Here is a 14,109-nt window from a genome sequence, read left to right as displayed (position 1 = left end):
AAGACCCAAATAAAACGTTGTAGAATTAGTATTGGCCATGCTTCAAACAGGCCGCTTTCATACAGGTTTGAAATCATCGAATGATAGAAAATTCATGTCACAGAATGAGGCCTTGCAGGCTATTTTGTCTGTCCTATTTGTAAAAGCACTCCCTACTTTCCAGCACTGCAGTTCAGTGCCCTTTACATAGAAGAGCGATTTAAATGTGGAAAGGCGCCCTCTCGGACAGTGAGATGCAGACCCCCATGACCCCATGGAGTGACTGAAATGACTCAACTGTTATGCTCCTATGTATAATGGCAAAGGGTGCAATGGTTACTGTCTGTCATCACTTACCTGTGCTTTCTCTTTCTTGAACAGGGTGTCCCAGGTGAGGCTGGTGCAGCAGGTCCGACTGGTTCAAGAGTAAGTATCACATTCTTTCTTAAATATAAATATATACTCGATACATCAATCACAAAGTTACCCACCTTAGTGTGCCAACCTTCACTGTCAACTCTTAGACAGTTCTATAATATCACAAAGTGCTACCATGATCTGCTAGGTTGCATTTGCCTAAACTATTACAAATCCCTACAGTGTTACAGATTCTTAAGCTGCTTCATATCACACAATATTACAGAGCCATTGCAATTTTACAAATCATGTGTTACATATCCTTTCAATGTTACAAACACTTACAGTGTTCCACCTCCCTTTAACATTACAAGCTCTCTGTAACCAATCCACCTTTACTTTTACAGACCCTTTGCAGTGCTGCTAAATCCCTACATTGCCAGGTGCCTCTGTAGAATTGCTGTTAGATTCTCTCCCCATACTGTTACAGATCCCCTGTCTGTGTTACTCAGAGACCTCTGCAGAATTACATATCTTGGGGTTAGAGAGAGATACAACATGGAAAGAGGCCTTTCAGCCGACTGAGTCGGTGCCGACCATCAATCATCCATTTACACTGATCCTACACCAATCCAAATTTTTATTATTCTCCTCACAGTCCCATCAACTCCGCCCCCCCCCACCAATTCTATCCTTCCCCCATCTACTCACCGGCAGCAAATTACAGCAGCCGATTAACCTACCAACCTGCACACCTTAGGGATGTGGAAGGAAGCTGGAGCACCCAGATGAAACCCACACAGTCACGGGGAGAACTTGCAGACTCCACACAAACCCACAGCCAAGAATGAACCTGGATTTCTGGCACTATGAGGCAATGGCTCTACTAGCTGTGTTGCCCTATATCAGTCCTGTTACAGTTCCTTGTAATGTTACAGACCACTCTACAGGTAAAGGTCCGTGTAGAAACATAGAAAACCTACAGCACAATACAGGTCCTTCGGCCCACAAAGCTGTGCCGAACATGTCCTTACCTTAGAAATTACCTAGGGTTACCCATAGCCTTCTATTTTTCTAAGCTCTATGTACCTATCCAGGAGTCTCATAAAAGACCCTATCGTATCCGCCTCCACCACTGTAGCCGGCAGCCCATTCCACACACTCACCACTCTCTGTGTAAAAAACTTACCCCTGACGTCTCCTCTGTACCTACTTCCAAACATCTTAAAACTATTCCCCTCTCGTGTTAGCCATCTCAGCCCTGGGAAAAAGCCTCTGGCTATCCACACGATCAATGCCTCTCATCATCTTATACACCTCTATTCAGTCACCTCTCACCCTCCGTCGCTCCAAGAAGAAAAGGCCGAGTTCACTCAACCTATTCTCATAAGGCATGCTCCCCAATCCAGGCAACATCCTTGTAAATCTCCTCTGCACCCTTTCTATGGTTTCCACATCCTTCATGTAAGGAGGCAACCAAAACAGAGCACAGTATTCCAAGTGGGGTCTGACTGGGGTCCTGTAGATCTGTAACATTACCTCTCGGCTCCTAAACTCAATCCCATGATTGATGAAGGCCAATACACCGTATGCCTTCTTAACCACAGAATGTAGTTTTAGTCTCCTGCGGTATTACATATCACTATAGCTCGCTAAAGTATTATATAGCCCAATATCGATGCATATCCCTACAGTATTTCAGAGCCCTTGTACTGTTAGAAATTGCTATACACTTACACATCCCAACCATGTTACAAACCCACTATAGGTACTAATCCCTATAATGTTACAGTTCTCTATATTGCTATACATCCCTTTTGATATGTAGACTTCTCTAACTTTGCAGGGTTACACATTCATGCAGTGTTATATTTACTCTTACAGATGCCTATATTCTTATAATCTAATAGACTCTCACTGGCCTTCCCTATACTGTTTCTAAATGCCTGTAGTGCTTCAAATTCCTGCAATGTTTCAGGCCCTGAATTGTTGTTACCTGTATAATTAAGATATTAGTGTTGTTACAGACCCCTTTAGTGTTGAGTATTCCTTTTTAAAAAGTTCCCCTGCACTGTTAGACACCCATATCTTTTTAACAGTCTCCATAATATTAAACATCCATATAATGTTACAGACCTCATTACTTTCTCAGACCCCATATGCTGCTATAGATCCCTGTGGTTTTATCTATCCCTGGACTATTACACATGCATTCCCATGCAGTTAGTATTCTCAATCAATTACTGAACACCCCTGTAATCTTACAGAGTCCCCTCACCTCACAAAGTTATAATTCTCTCTAAATTTTACATATGCCTATGTGAATACTCCATCCCCCACACCCCCCAACCATCTTATGCTATTGCAGATACTCGTGTACAGTTACAGATCTTGTTCTGTTACAGGCCCTTATACATGCAGACCACTGCAGCATACCACTGTGCTATAATGACCCACCTGCATGCTGTTGCATACAGATCTCTGCAATTTTACACTATGCTGTAATAGCCCACCTTCATACTGTATCATCCACTTCTGTTGCAAATCTCCATACTTTTCAGATCCCTCTACTTTCTTAGAACCCTTTACTGTTACACACTTTTGTGGCATTCTATTTCCCTAATACTGTTACACACCCTGGTGGTGATACTCTGTACTGTTACATTCTCTGGACTTCTTCAGACCCTGTTGCAGACCCCTAAGTTTTACATATACCTACAAAGATACAGGCTAAGCTCTCACTGCACAGACTGCCACCTCTTGTTTTTCATAATGTTGTGGACCCTTGCAATGTTATACATCCATATATCACTGCAAACCTAGCCCCTTTACATACGCATCACTGTCAAAGTACAGATTCCTGAAGTGCTACAGGCTCCTGCAGTGTTACATGTCTGTACACTGGTTTACACATTTCAGACCCCAATGATATTATGTTGCCTTCTATGAAAACTATTCCATTGTCATTACAGCCCCATTCCATCTCCATAGTTACAAACACACAGTTACGGGCACTTATATTGTTATATATTCCGATAATACTCTGCCCTATAGTGTCAAAGATTGCTATAATATTACACATCCCTACTGTGTAACAAGCCCCCATTGTTGTTTATGACTCTTACACTGTTACATATACCAACCGTGTTATTTATCCACATAATGTTACAGACACTCCCCCTATACCATTATTGATCTCTGTATAGCCTTTCCTCAATTTATGTAAGTGTTACATTCCTGGGAAACATTTCACTAAACAAAATTTGATGAATTGAAAACAGAATGGAAATTGCATTATGAGAAATTTTATTCAGTGGACTCTATTCACAGGTAGTAGGCGCTATTTGTTAATAGCAAAAAGTGGCTTCATAAATTGAAAACGTATGTCAAAGAGTCAATGATGTCATAGCAAAAAACTTCATAAATCAGAAGTTCAGGAATACCTGTACTGTTATATATCTGTATACCACTACCCCAGTCCCCTGTTGTCACATGGCCTTTTTCTGTTACAGACCTGTTTTGTTAGATTCCCTTTATGTACAGTTGGATTTGTTACAAGCACAGATGGTACTTTACATCCCAGTAACATTACTGGCTATTATACTGTTTCTTACCACTATACAGTTACAGACTTTTGCGGTGTTAAAGATCCCAGTAATGTTACAGACATTTTATTTACTGTTACTGATGCCCATGATTTCACGTTATCCAGTTATACTCCTGCTCCTATAGTACTCCATATCCCTATGAGTTACTGAAATCCCCATACAGTTAGACACCCCTGTACTGTTTTAGGCATGTATGGTGTTACATATCTATCTACTTTCTACTGCTATATTCAAAGCCCTGTACTATCTTAGATTCCATTACTGTTACAGATCCTCCCCCATACTGTTTCAGTTCTCCCATACCTTTGCTAATCTCTGTAATGTTTCGGATCTCTATACCAGTACATAACCCTAAACTGTTAGTCCCCTGTTGTGTTATGTATTCTTGCATAGTTGTAGACCTCTTTTCATCCTGCAGACTCTTCTAATATTATATGTCCCGATACAATAACTTTCCCTATGCGGTTTAAAAGTGTTTTGCATCTTAATAATTTTACAATGCTACTATATGTTACAGACCAGCTCCCTACCCACTCAAAACTGTTACAGATGCTCCTACTCTGTTACGACTTTGTTGGTGTTACAAACCATTATACTTTTACAAATTCTTCCCTTCCCCTGGTGAATAGGGTTACAAGTTCTTCTACTTTTGCATACATCTGATTGTATTACTCATAGCTATAACGTTAAAAAGTTATTGACCCCCATGATATTGCAGATCCCTATAGAGTTACATACGTCTATATTGTTACAAATCTCTCTATATAATGTTATATACAGTACCTCATGGCCTGTTACAGATTTCTCTGCTCCTACAAAAACATGTAGTGCTACATGTATCTGTACTATTACTATCCTCCTGCATTGTTGATTCATACCTCCAATAACACTGTTATTGGCTGCCGTTGTGTAATATAGCCATTTGCCATTAAATAACACTGTACTTTTACAGAACCACACCCATACTGTTACAGGCCCCTATGGTGCTAAACATTATGACATCCCAGTCCATCCCATATTGATACAAAATCCAGTGTTACAAATACACATGCTGATACAGAACCTACCATACTGTTACACAACCTTTTAATTTTACATATCCAAGTAGTATTACAGATCACTTTGCACATTCTTTTGCAGATCTGTGAAAGGCTAGATTTCCTTAGGCAGTTATATCCTCACAGTGCTACAATACCCATGTTGTCCAAAATCTATTGTGCCACACACATCCCCTTAATGGTGCAGACACCTGCACTATTACACATCTCTATACAGTTATACATCTACTATATATCATGTTATAGACTCCACACTGACACAGACCTCTTATATAGATGGCGCTCGAATTTATAGCTGTTCGGGTTACAGAAATTTGCCCTTTCAGAATTCACAAAACTCAACTCGAAAATTTGAGATACAGAATAAAATGCGCTAACATGGAATTCATGAAAAAAGTTTAGAATTAAACTCTTTTTTTTGTTCAGCTTGTGTTTCTTGACATGCACAGTTGATGTCGCAGTAAACCGCAGTATGGGCATTTTTTTGGAATGCAACCCCTCCCTAACATGGGCACGCCTGTACTTTTACAGCCACCTATAGCTTTACAGATCACTGTGTTTTTGTACATTCTTCTCTGCTATTACATACTCTACGGTTTTACATCCATATCTTGTTACATATCTATATCCTGCTATATGCTCCTATCCTGCTTCACGTTCCTCTCATGTAATATATCCCTATACTTTTACTGATTCAAGCATCAACGTGCTGGGGGTTACCATTGACTCGAAACTTAAATGGACCGGCCCCAGAATTGCTGTGGCTACAAGTGCAGGGGGGAGGCTGGGAATGCTGGTTCACCTCCTGACACCCCATACACTTTCCACCATCCACAAGGCACGTCAGGAGTGTGATGGCATGCTCTCCACTTACCCAATTCCAATAGCTCTCAGGAAGCCCAATACCATCCAAAACAACACAGCCTACTTGATTGACACACCATCCAACACTCTAATATGCATTCCCTCCACCATCAGTGCACAGTGACTGCAGTGAGTACTATCTACAATATACACTGCACTTACACACTCAGGATACTCCATTGCCTCTGCTACAGAGAAGGACAAGGACAGCAGGCTCAGTGGTATCACCAGCACCCATAAGGTTCCCCCTCCAAGTCACCACTATCCTGATTTGGAAATATCACCAGCCCTTCACTGCTGTTAGATCAAAATCATGGAACTCTCTCCTCAACAACACCAGAGGGACTGCAGTGGCATACCACTGCCTTCTTGAGGGTATTCAGCTATGGCCAATGAATGTAATCTTGCCAGTGGCGCTCAGATCCCAACAACTGAATAAATTGTATTTTAAAATGTTGTTACATACCCAGTACACTTGTATATTCCTGGCACTAATCACCACATCCCATTGTGGTTAAACACTCTGAGTCTAGCATACACCCTACCTTGCATTATGTATTCTATTTATGGTATAATTTCATATCATGTAACATACCCTATTATATTCATTTTCTTGTTCTTTCTAAGCTTATCCAAGTTGTGCTTTGGCTTTACCTTTGGTCAAATCCCTATTAAGTGACATGCCTGTCCTTGTCCTCAGGGCGAACGTGGTTTTCCAGGTGAACGTGGATCTCCAGGTTCTCAGGGTCTGCAGGGTCCCCGTGGTCTTCCAGGTACTCCTGGTTCTGATGGTCCTAAGGTAGGATTCTACCTTTACTCGTATGAAAACTACCATTTTATTTAAGCATTTATGAAGACCTTTCTCTAACTAGGCTCTCGTTTCATTTCACAGGGTGCAGCTGGTCCTTCTGGTCCCAATGGTGCTCAAGGTCCTCCAGGTCTCCAGGGTATGCCAGGTGAAAGGGGTACTGCTGGAATTCCTGGCCCAAAAGGCGACAGAGTAAGTTTCCTATCTTAGTCCTTCCTACCTTAATTAAATGTGTGACACTAATAGACCACACTTTCTGCAAGTCATTCTCGTTTGTTGGCATTGCTATGCTATTCTTACTCTAGCCTGAGTTCCTAAATCTTTTCCTTAGAAAAGAGACTTTTTCACAAGCTGGCTGAGGGTTTCGGGATGAAGACAGGAATTGACAAAGCTGATCATGTGAACTTCTTAGGAACAGGCACAAAAAATGATGAGATTATGAGTTACACAAAATATTTGCACAAAGGACAATATGGGGTGGAACAAGTTACCAGAAAGGCAATCGAAGCAGACAATATCAGCAGATTCAGTGAGCCACTGGATATTCACCTAGCCAGAAAAAAAATTAAGAAGGCAGCAAGCAGACTGGGGTTGATCAATCAAAAAGTGCAGTCTTTTGGGGCCTAATAGTGTGTTTAAATTTCTCACATTCTCAAATGTTCATGCTGTTGAGACCTGGTTTAGTTCTTTGAGCGCTAGTAGTGCCATATTTGTAATGAACAAAAATTCTTCTATTTTACATAAAATTTGATGATGGGAGGGGTGGGGGGGGAACGATGTTTATGGGATCAGGAAGTAAAGTAAGTAAAATTTCATTGTTATACTAGCACAGAACTCATTTGCCTCTCCGCCTCATTTGTTTCTCAGGGTGACAGTGGTGAGAAAGGTCCTGAGGGCGCACCTGGCAAAGATGGCGGACGAGTAAGTTAAACACTCCACAATCACATTTTCAACATTGTTTTCAATTTATATGTGTTCATTAATGTGTTGCTTCAAAAAAGATGGGCATTCTGGATTGTGCCACATACGCTGTGAACATAGGAGATTTCGGCCTGTATTGACACCCCATACTTGATATGGTTACCCAACCTCGTGCAATCTTCGGCAACTGCAAAATTCGAGGACCTACTACAGATATTGCCCTCTGTCGAATAGTCTGTACAATGGGAAGCACTTTAGCTTTATAATGGTGGACTGCCCAAAGCAAATTGGGTAAATCCAGGTCCGGGTCTATGGATTGGGGTGGGGTCAGTAAGGAAAGAGGCCCAGGGGTCTGAGATAGGAAGTGGGTATAGGTGGACATGGTTTGAAAGGGGAGTTGAGACAGGATGTTGAGATGGAGATCATAAGAAGGTCACTGGGGAGGTTGGTGCAAGAGTCAGTTTCCTGAATCAGTATGCAGGATCAATAAGTTAGTAGAGAGGAGAGAGTAGAGAGAAGCTTACGGTGGGAGATTGATAGAGTGGTATAAGCTGCCAGAGGGTGTTTTGCTGAGGCAATGGTCAGCAGCTTGGGTCAAGTGGGGGGAATAATAGTTGGTAGGTCAGTAGTCTGCGGGGGTGGGGAGATGGCAAAGAGATACTGAGGAGGCAGGATCACTGAGCTGTTGATCTGAGCTTGCTGGTGGCAGGGAAGAGTGGATGGTGGAAGTTGTCACCACAAACAGAAAGAACGTGTATGGGATGTCCAAAGGGGAGCCATATATAAGTATTTTGCCTAAAGTTCAAAGCTCAAAAGTTCAAGGTAAAATTTATTATCAGTGTACATACATGGCACCACATACAACCCTGAGACTCTTTTTTTTCCTGCAGGCATACTTAGCAAATCTATACAACAGTAACTGTAAACAGGATCAATGAACAACAAAGTGTACAAATGCAAATATAAGTAAATAGCAATAAATAACAAGGGCATAAAATAACAAGATAAAAAGTCCTTAAAGTGAGACCACCAGTTGGGGAAACACCAGAAATATAATGAGTGTAGTTATCCTCTTTTGTTCAAGAGTCTGATGGTTGAGGGGTAGTAACTGTTCTTGAGCCTGGTGGTGTAAGGCCTGGGGCATCTGTACCTTCGACCTGATGGCAGCAGCAAGAAAAGAGCAGGCCTGGGTGGTGAGGATCTTTGATGACGGATGGTGCTTCTCTATGACAATGTCTCATGTAGATGTGCTCAATGGTTGGGAAGGCTTTATCCATGATGTCCTGGGCTGAATCCACCACCTTTTAGAACATAAGAAATAGTAGGCCATCTGGCCCATCGAGCCTGTTCCGCCATTCAATAAGATCATGGCTGATCTGACCATGGACTCATCTCCACCTATTTGCCTTTTCACCATAACCCTTCATTCCCATACTATGCAAAAATCTATCCAACCTTGTCTTAAATATATTTACTGAGGTTTGGGGGACTTTCCACTCAAAGGCATTGGTGCTCCCTCCTTAGGCAAGTTCTTAGCACAAGACTCCACAAACTCTGTGAATGCCTATTTTGGCATGAAAATCCCAGAAGAATCGTCCAAGTGTACTTCCGTCACCATTGGATGCCATTGCCCATGGCAGGGCTCCTCTGTGTATAGGCCCAACTGAAGCATGCAGGCTATGAAGATCACACTGAGAATGCAATGTTCCTTTATGCTTTTTTTATTCTTGAAACGGAATCATATAGCACCTAAAAATTTGGCTCTATGCAATCCAACTTGCAGGTGACTGTCACCTGGAAATTCCACTGTCAGTTCAATTCATTCCTTCTGCTTTCAAGTATACAGTATTACTGACGGTAATGAATGTGTTATCAACAACAGTTCATGTAGTGGCAAGCTCCATGTGTTATAACTTCACTTTGAAATCTAGTGTGATTGTTAATTCTCTTTCTTATTCTAGGGTTTAACTGGTCCCATTGGTCCACCTGGCCCGTCTGGTCCCAACGGAGAGAAGGTAAAAATACTGAATTTTATTTTTGTACAAAATGCTAACAAACCACCTTAAATCATATTTGCAGAGGTTACTTATATGTTGCTTCTCACCTTAAATAAACAAAATATATATATTGAAATGCTTCGATGTTTTCCTTTTTATTACTTTGGCTGCCCCCTACTTCTTAATAACACTTATTTTTCTGTCTTCTTTAGGGTGAGGCAGGTCCTCGTGGTCCAACAGGCGCTGCTGGTACTCGTGGTGCTCCTGTAAGTGTGAAAGATGTTCTTCTTTACTTCAAAAATAATATAGCATAGCTGATGAGATTTTTTTAGATCCCACATGAACTCTGGGATTTATACTGAATTTAAAAACCCAATTTGGGAGTTAAGATAACATACCTTGTTCAGTGCCTAATTACGCAGATACTAGAATTCCATCCTGCAGACTTAATACAGGTTGAAACTCTCTCGTCGCACTTGACCAGACCACAGAAAATCTGGACCACAGAAATTGCTCCCAGTCATCTTTCCCTGAGCAGGAGAACTCTTCATTTTAAGAATAGATGCTTCCTGCATTACATAAGTTTCTAACGACAGTCCATAACCTGATATTTCCCTAAATTGGGAAATGTGTCACTGAGATCGCTAAAGTTGCACTGATAGGTTAAATAGATACAGATTAGTGCAGACCTTAGTTAATTTTGGATCTTTGTTAGATCTTAATTAGAATGACTTTATTAGTACAGATCTGTACTATCAATTCAATTCATGCCAGATCACAGATTGTTGGACAAGAGAGTTTCAACCTGTAACTAATGCTCATGATTTATGGCTCAAAATTTATAAAGTTGTCTCTAGCTGTAGTTCCAGTCATATCTTACTGTAGTTTCTTTCTTACCTTCACCTATGCCCTCTCCAAACTCATCTTGCCCATCAAACCTACCTCTTAATCCCATTAAACTGGCATCAATCCTAGCTTCCTATTGATTGATATTTTTAATGGTTCTGTCTCTCGGGTACTAACTATTTCCCCTTCATATGTGCTACATCACATTTCCCAAGGCCCTTCATTCCTTTGTCTTTCCAAAATACCATCCATTCTTCAATCTCCCTTTCGTCTGCAAAGTCATTGAATGTACTGTAGATTTTCAAATTCATGTTTAAGCACTTGGACATGTTACTGAAACTCAGCATGTAAGTGAGGCAGATGAGTAGAAAAGCAAATGATATTTTAGCCTTTATTGCAAGAAAATTTGAAGCCAGGAGCAAAGATGTATTGCTGCATTTATTTATTTAGGACTTAGGTGAGATCACATTTGGGAGTTTTGTGCACAATGTTGATCTCTTTACCTTAAATAAAAATTTACTTGCCAAAGAAAGATAAGGATTCACTGGACTGAGTCAAGGGATGGCAGGTTTGCCATTCAAGGAAAGATTGAGTTGACAAGCCTGTATTCTCCAGAGTTTAGAAAAAAGAGAGATCTAAACTTACAATATACAGGGCTTAGTGGGTTAGATGCAGGGGTGGATATTTCACCTGGCTGGGGAGAACATTTTGGAGGCAGTGATCATAATATGTTAGAATTAACACAGTTATTGAAAATGACAATGAAAAAAGGAGTAACATTTTCATGTGAAGGAAAAGGATGTAATTAGGAAAGTGTAGGTTCAATTAGATACCAAAACCGTGTGTGTGAAGGCAGAAAACGCATATAGTTCTAAATGAATAACCTGTATCTGATTTCACTGAAGGGGTGGATAGTATATACACACCATGAGGCTGGAAGTATAATAAAATATTGGAATTAAACAAAAAGTGTATATATTAAGAGTTATAGCATCTTTAAAAGTGCACCAATTGCCAAGCATGGATGAAATATATACAAAGCTTTTAAAAGAAGCAAGGAAGAAATAGTACAGGCCCTGACTATTCCAGTTCCTTTTGGCTACAGGCATACTGCAACAGGGTTGGAAAATAACTAATGAGGAACTGTTATCCAGTAAAAGAGAAGGGAATGGACTGTGAGATCAGCCTCACATTGGTAGTGGGCAAACCGTTGGATGTAATTATGAGGGGCAACATAAATCAGTACTTAGAGTGGCAAAGAGTAATCAAGGAATGTCAGTAATCTGATTGAAGATCTTGAGGAAGGGCACTGAGGGTACCACATTTAATATGTTCAGGAAAAGCATTAGGTTTACTTGACTGATTAGACCACAGCCAGAGTAATATGTACAGTTCTGATCAGCACAGTGCTGGAGAGACGTGTTTCCACTAAATGGGGTGTAGAGATTGACAAGGGCATCACCAGGTTTAGAAATTTATAGTTATGAACAGTGACTGAGTAGTCTTAGAACAAAGGAAGATAAGCAGAGATTTAATGTGTTAAATTCTGAGAAGTATGGTCCAGGTGAGCAGGAATGATGTCTTTCCCGTGGCAGTGCAGTTAATAACTACGGAATATAGATTAAGTAATTGGTAGAAAGATCAGAGGGGAATTGGAGGAAATGATTTTTCACCTAAAGGGTGGTGGGGTCAGGAACCTGCATCCAGCAAAGATAGTGCAGCAGGAACCTTGCCGCACTTGAAAGGCATCTAACTAAGCATTTGAAAGGCCGTAACCTGTAAGTTTCAGAGAAAGAGCTGAGCAGAGTGCATAACCATAGGTAGGTTTTTGGCAACAAGGAGTGGTATGGAATAGTCAAGTTTAGAGAAAATAAAGACGTGCATGAGCAAAAAGGGTACAAGGTCAATGTCAACCTGGAATGGATCAATTTGAAGTTATCAATTTTGATTCGCACTCACCAGATATGATGCATGGTTCCTCATCACTTAAGGGCTGGTCAGTGTGAGACTGGGATGTGAAGGAAATGCTCTAGGGTTGGGAGACCTGAAAGGGTTATTTCTTATGCTTCTTGGCCTTTGGGATCAAAATTTGTTCCTTTAATATGGGCTGTGCATTCAATGCTGCTGCAACTATTATTGCAACATCACCTAACCAGTTTCATCTCCTTTGGATATTATGTATGCTTAGTAATAACTGCCATATTATTTATTATTTTGTCATTCAAAAATATTCAAAAGCAGTATCTTTTATAACAGCTTATGAATTATATCCATGCTAAAATTCCAAAATCCAAGCTAATTGCAGCATTGATTTGTACAAAGAAAATACAAAATAATGACAGATTGTGTGAATTAACTCCTTTAAGTACAGAATAGCTTTAAGAAATTGCATGTTTTTTAAGCTTAAAGTGGGGACCAAATTGAATCATCCTCAAATGAGAACAGGGCCTGATGATGAGGACCTGCAAAAGGGAAACAACTATTTTATATATTTTGTTTAGTTCTAGATACATAATGTTAAAAGCTCGGTCCTTTCAGCCTAAATTTATCTTAATGTTCAGTGTGAACTTTCAATTTTTGTTGATGTGAAATAATAAGTTATTCATGAATAAGCTGAATATAAACAACAATCCTTTGGACGACATTCTTCATTGGTCAGTGCCCTTCATAACACTGGACAACTTAAGGTCACCTTTATGCATAACCTACTATCTTTGTATTTCAGGGTGAACGTGGTGAGACAGGTCCTCCTGGTCCTGCTGGCTTTGCTGGTCCCCCTGTAAGTATTGATACAGAAAGATTCAAATAATTGAATAAGTTATAGATGCATATTAGCACACTACACAGTGATCAATTTCATATAGGATAAAAACATGCAGGCATCTTCTATTAAATAGCGAACATAGAGTGGGTACATGTAAACCCATTTGGCTCCAATTTATTTCTTTGTGTTGTTTAATTATATGTATTATATTTCTATTGTTACTTTATAGTATTCAGTTTAATGTTTTTTCCATGCAATTTAATATGAGCATTTATTGCTTCAGATGCACAGGCTAGTAAACTGTCCTCAACAGCCATTATGTCCTCTGCAAAATCAGTGGCTCTATTAAGACTAGTGGCATCAATATCCCCTAATTCAGTAGTATTATTGCTATTTCAACCAGCAGCTGAAGGGCAGAATCATTTGCCCCATGTGATCAGGTACAACTCACTCTGGATGATTGCGCTAAGATCCTCCCTCCAGAATCTCTGGGTGGTGAAGATACAATTGTGTTCATCTGATGGAGACCAAAATCTATCATGGACGATGGAGAATGATATCTCTTCCTAGATAGTGGAGGTTGAAAGTACTCTCAGAGTTTCTGATCTGAGCGAGAAAGCGTGACCTAGGTATTAGAGAATGCTTTTATAGCAGCATGCAGAGTAATACAGTGGGGCTACAATCATTTAGATGGTTGTGGATCCATCCTCATAATATGGATGATACTGAAGGTCTTGGAACTTCATGGTGACCCAACGGGCATTGTTCATTTTCAGAAATGAAAATGTGCTGCTTGCTACAATTATCAGAGGGTGAGAGGTGCTCAGCCTAAAACCAGCTGAGTAGCCGTGAAAGCAACTGGGAAAAGTGGGGGTGGGGGCTAAATGCTGACTGAAGGCCCAGGGGA

At 40.4% G+C, this 14,109-nt stretch overlaps 1 protein-coding gene across 3 annotated transcripts in view; it reads left to right on the top strand.

Annotated features, from left to right (window-relative positions):
• The window catches only part of LOC134340616 (collagen alpha-1(II) chain), a 90,085-nt gene that overhangs the window by 45,484 nt on the left and 30,492 nt on the right, over positions 1-14,109 (top strand). For all 3 annotated transcript variants that reach the window (XM_063038063.1, XM_063038062.1, XM_063038061.1), the window contains 7 exons: positions 361-405; positions 6,567-6,665; positions 6,759-6,866; positions 7,542-7,595; positions 9,557-9,610; positions 9,805-9,858; positions 13,164-13,217. In XM_063038063.1, the coding sequence (XP_062894133.1) occupies positions 361-405; positions 6,567-6,665; positions 6,759-6,866; positions 7,542-7,595; positions 9,557-9,610; positions 9,805-9,858; positions 13,164-13,217 (468 nt within the window). The remainder of the gene's footprint in view (positions 1-360; positions 406-6,566; positions 6,666-6,758; positions 6,867-7,541; positions 7,596-9,556; positions 9,611-9,804; positions 9,859-13,163; positions 13,218-14,109) is intronic.

The sequence above is a fragment of the Mobula hypostoma genome, chromosome X1, assembly GCF_963921235.1.
Source record: "Mobula hypostoma chromosome X1, sMobHyp1.1, whole genome shotgun sequence".
Taxonomy (NCBI): Eukaryota; Metazoa; Chordata; class Chondrichthyes; order Myliobatiformes; family Myliobatidae; genus Mobula; species Mobula hypostoma.
The sequence above is the reverse complement of the archived record's forward strand: the minus strand, read 5'-3'. Positions and strand labels throughout refer to the sequence as shown.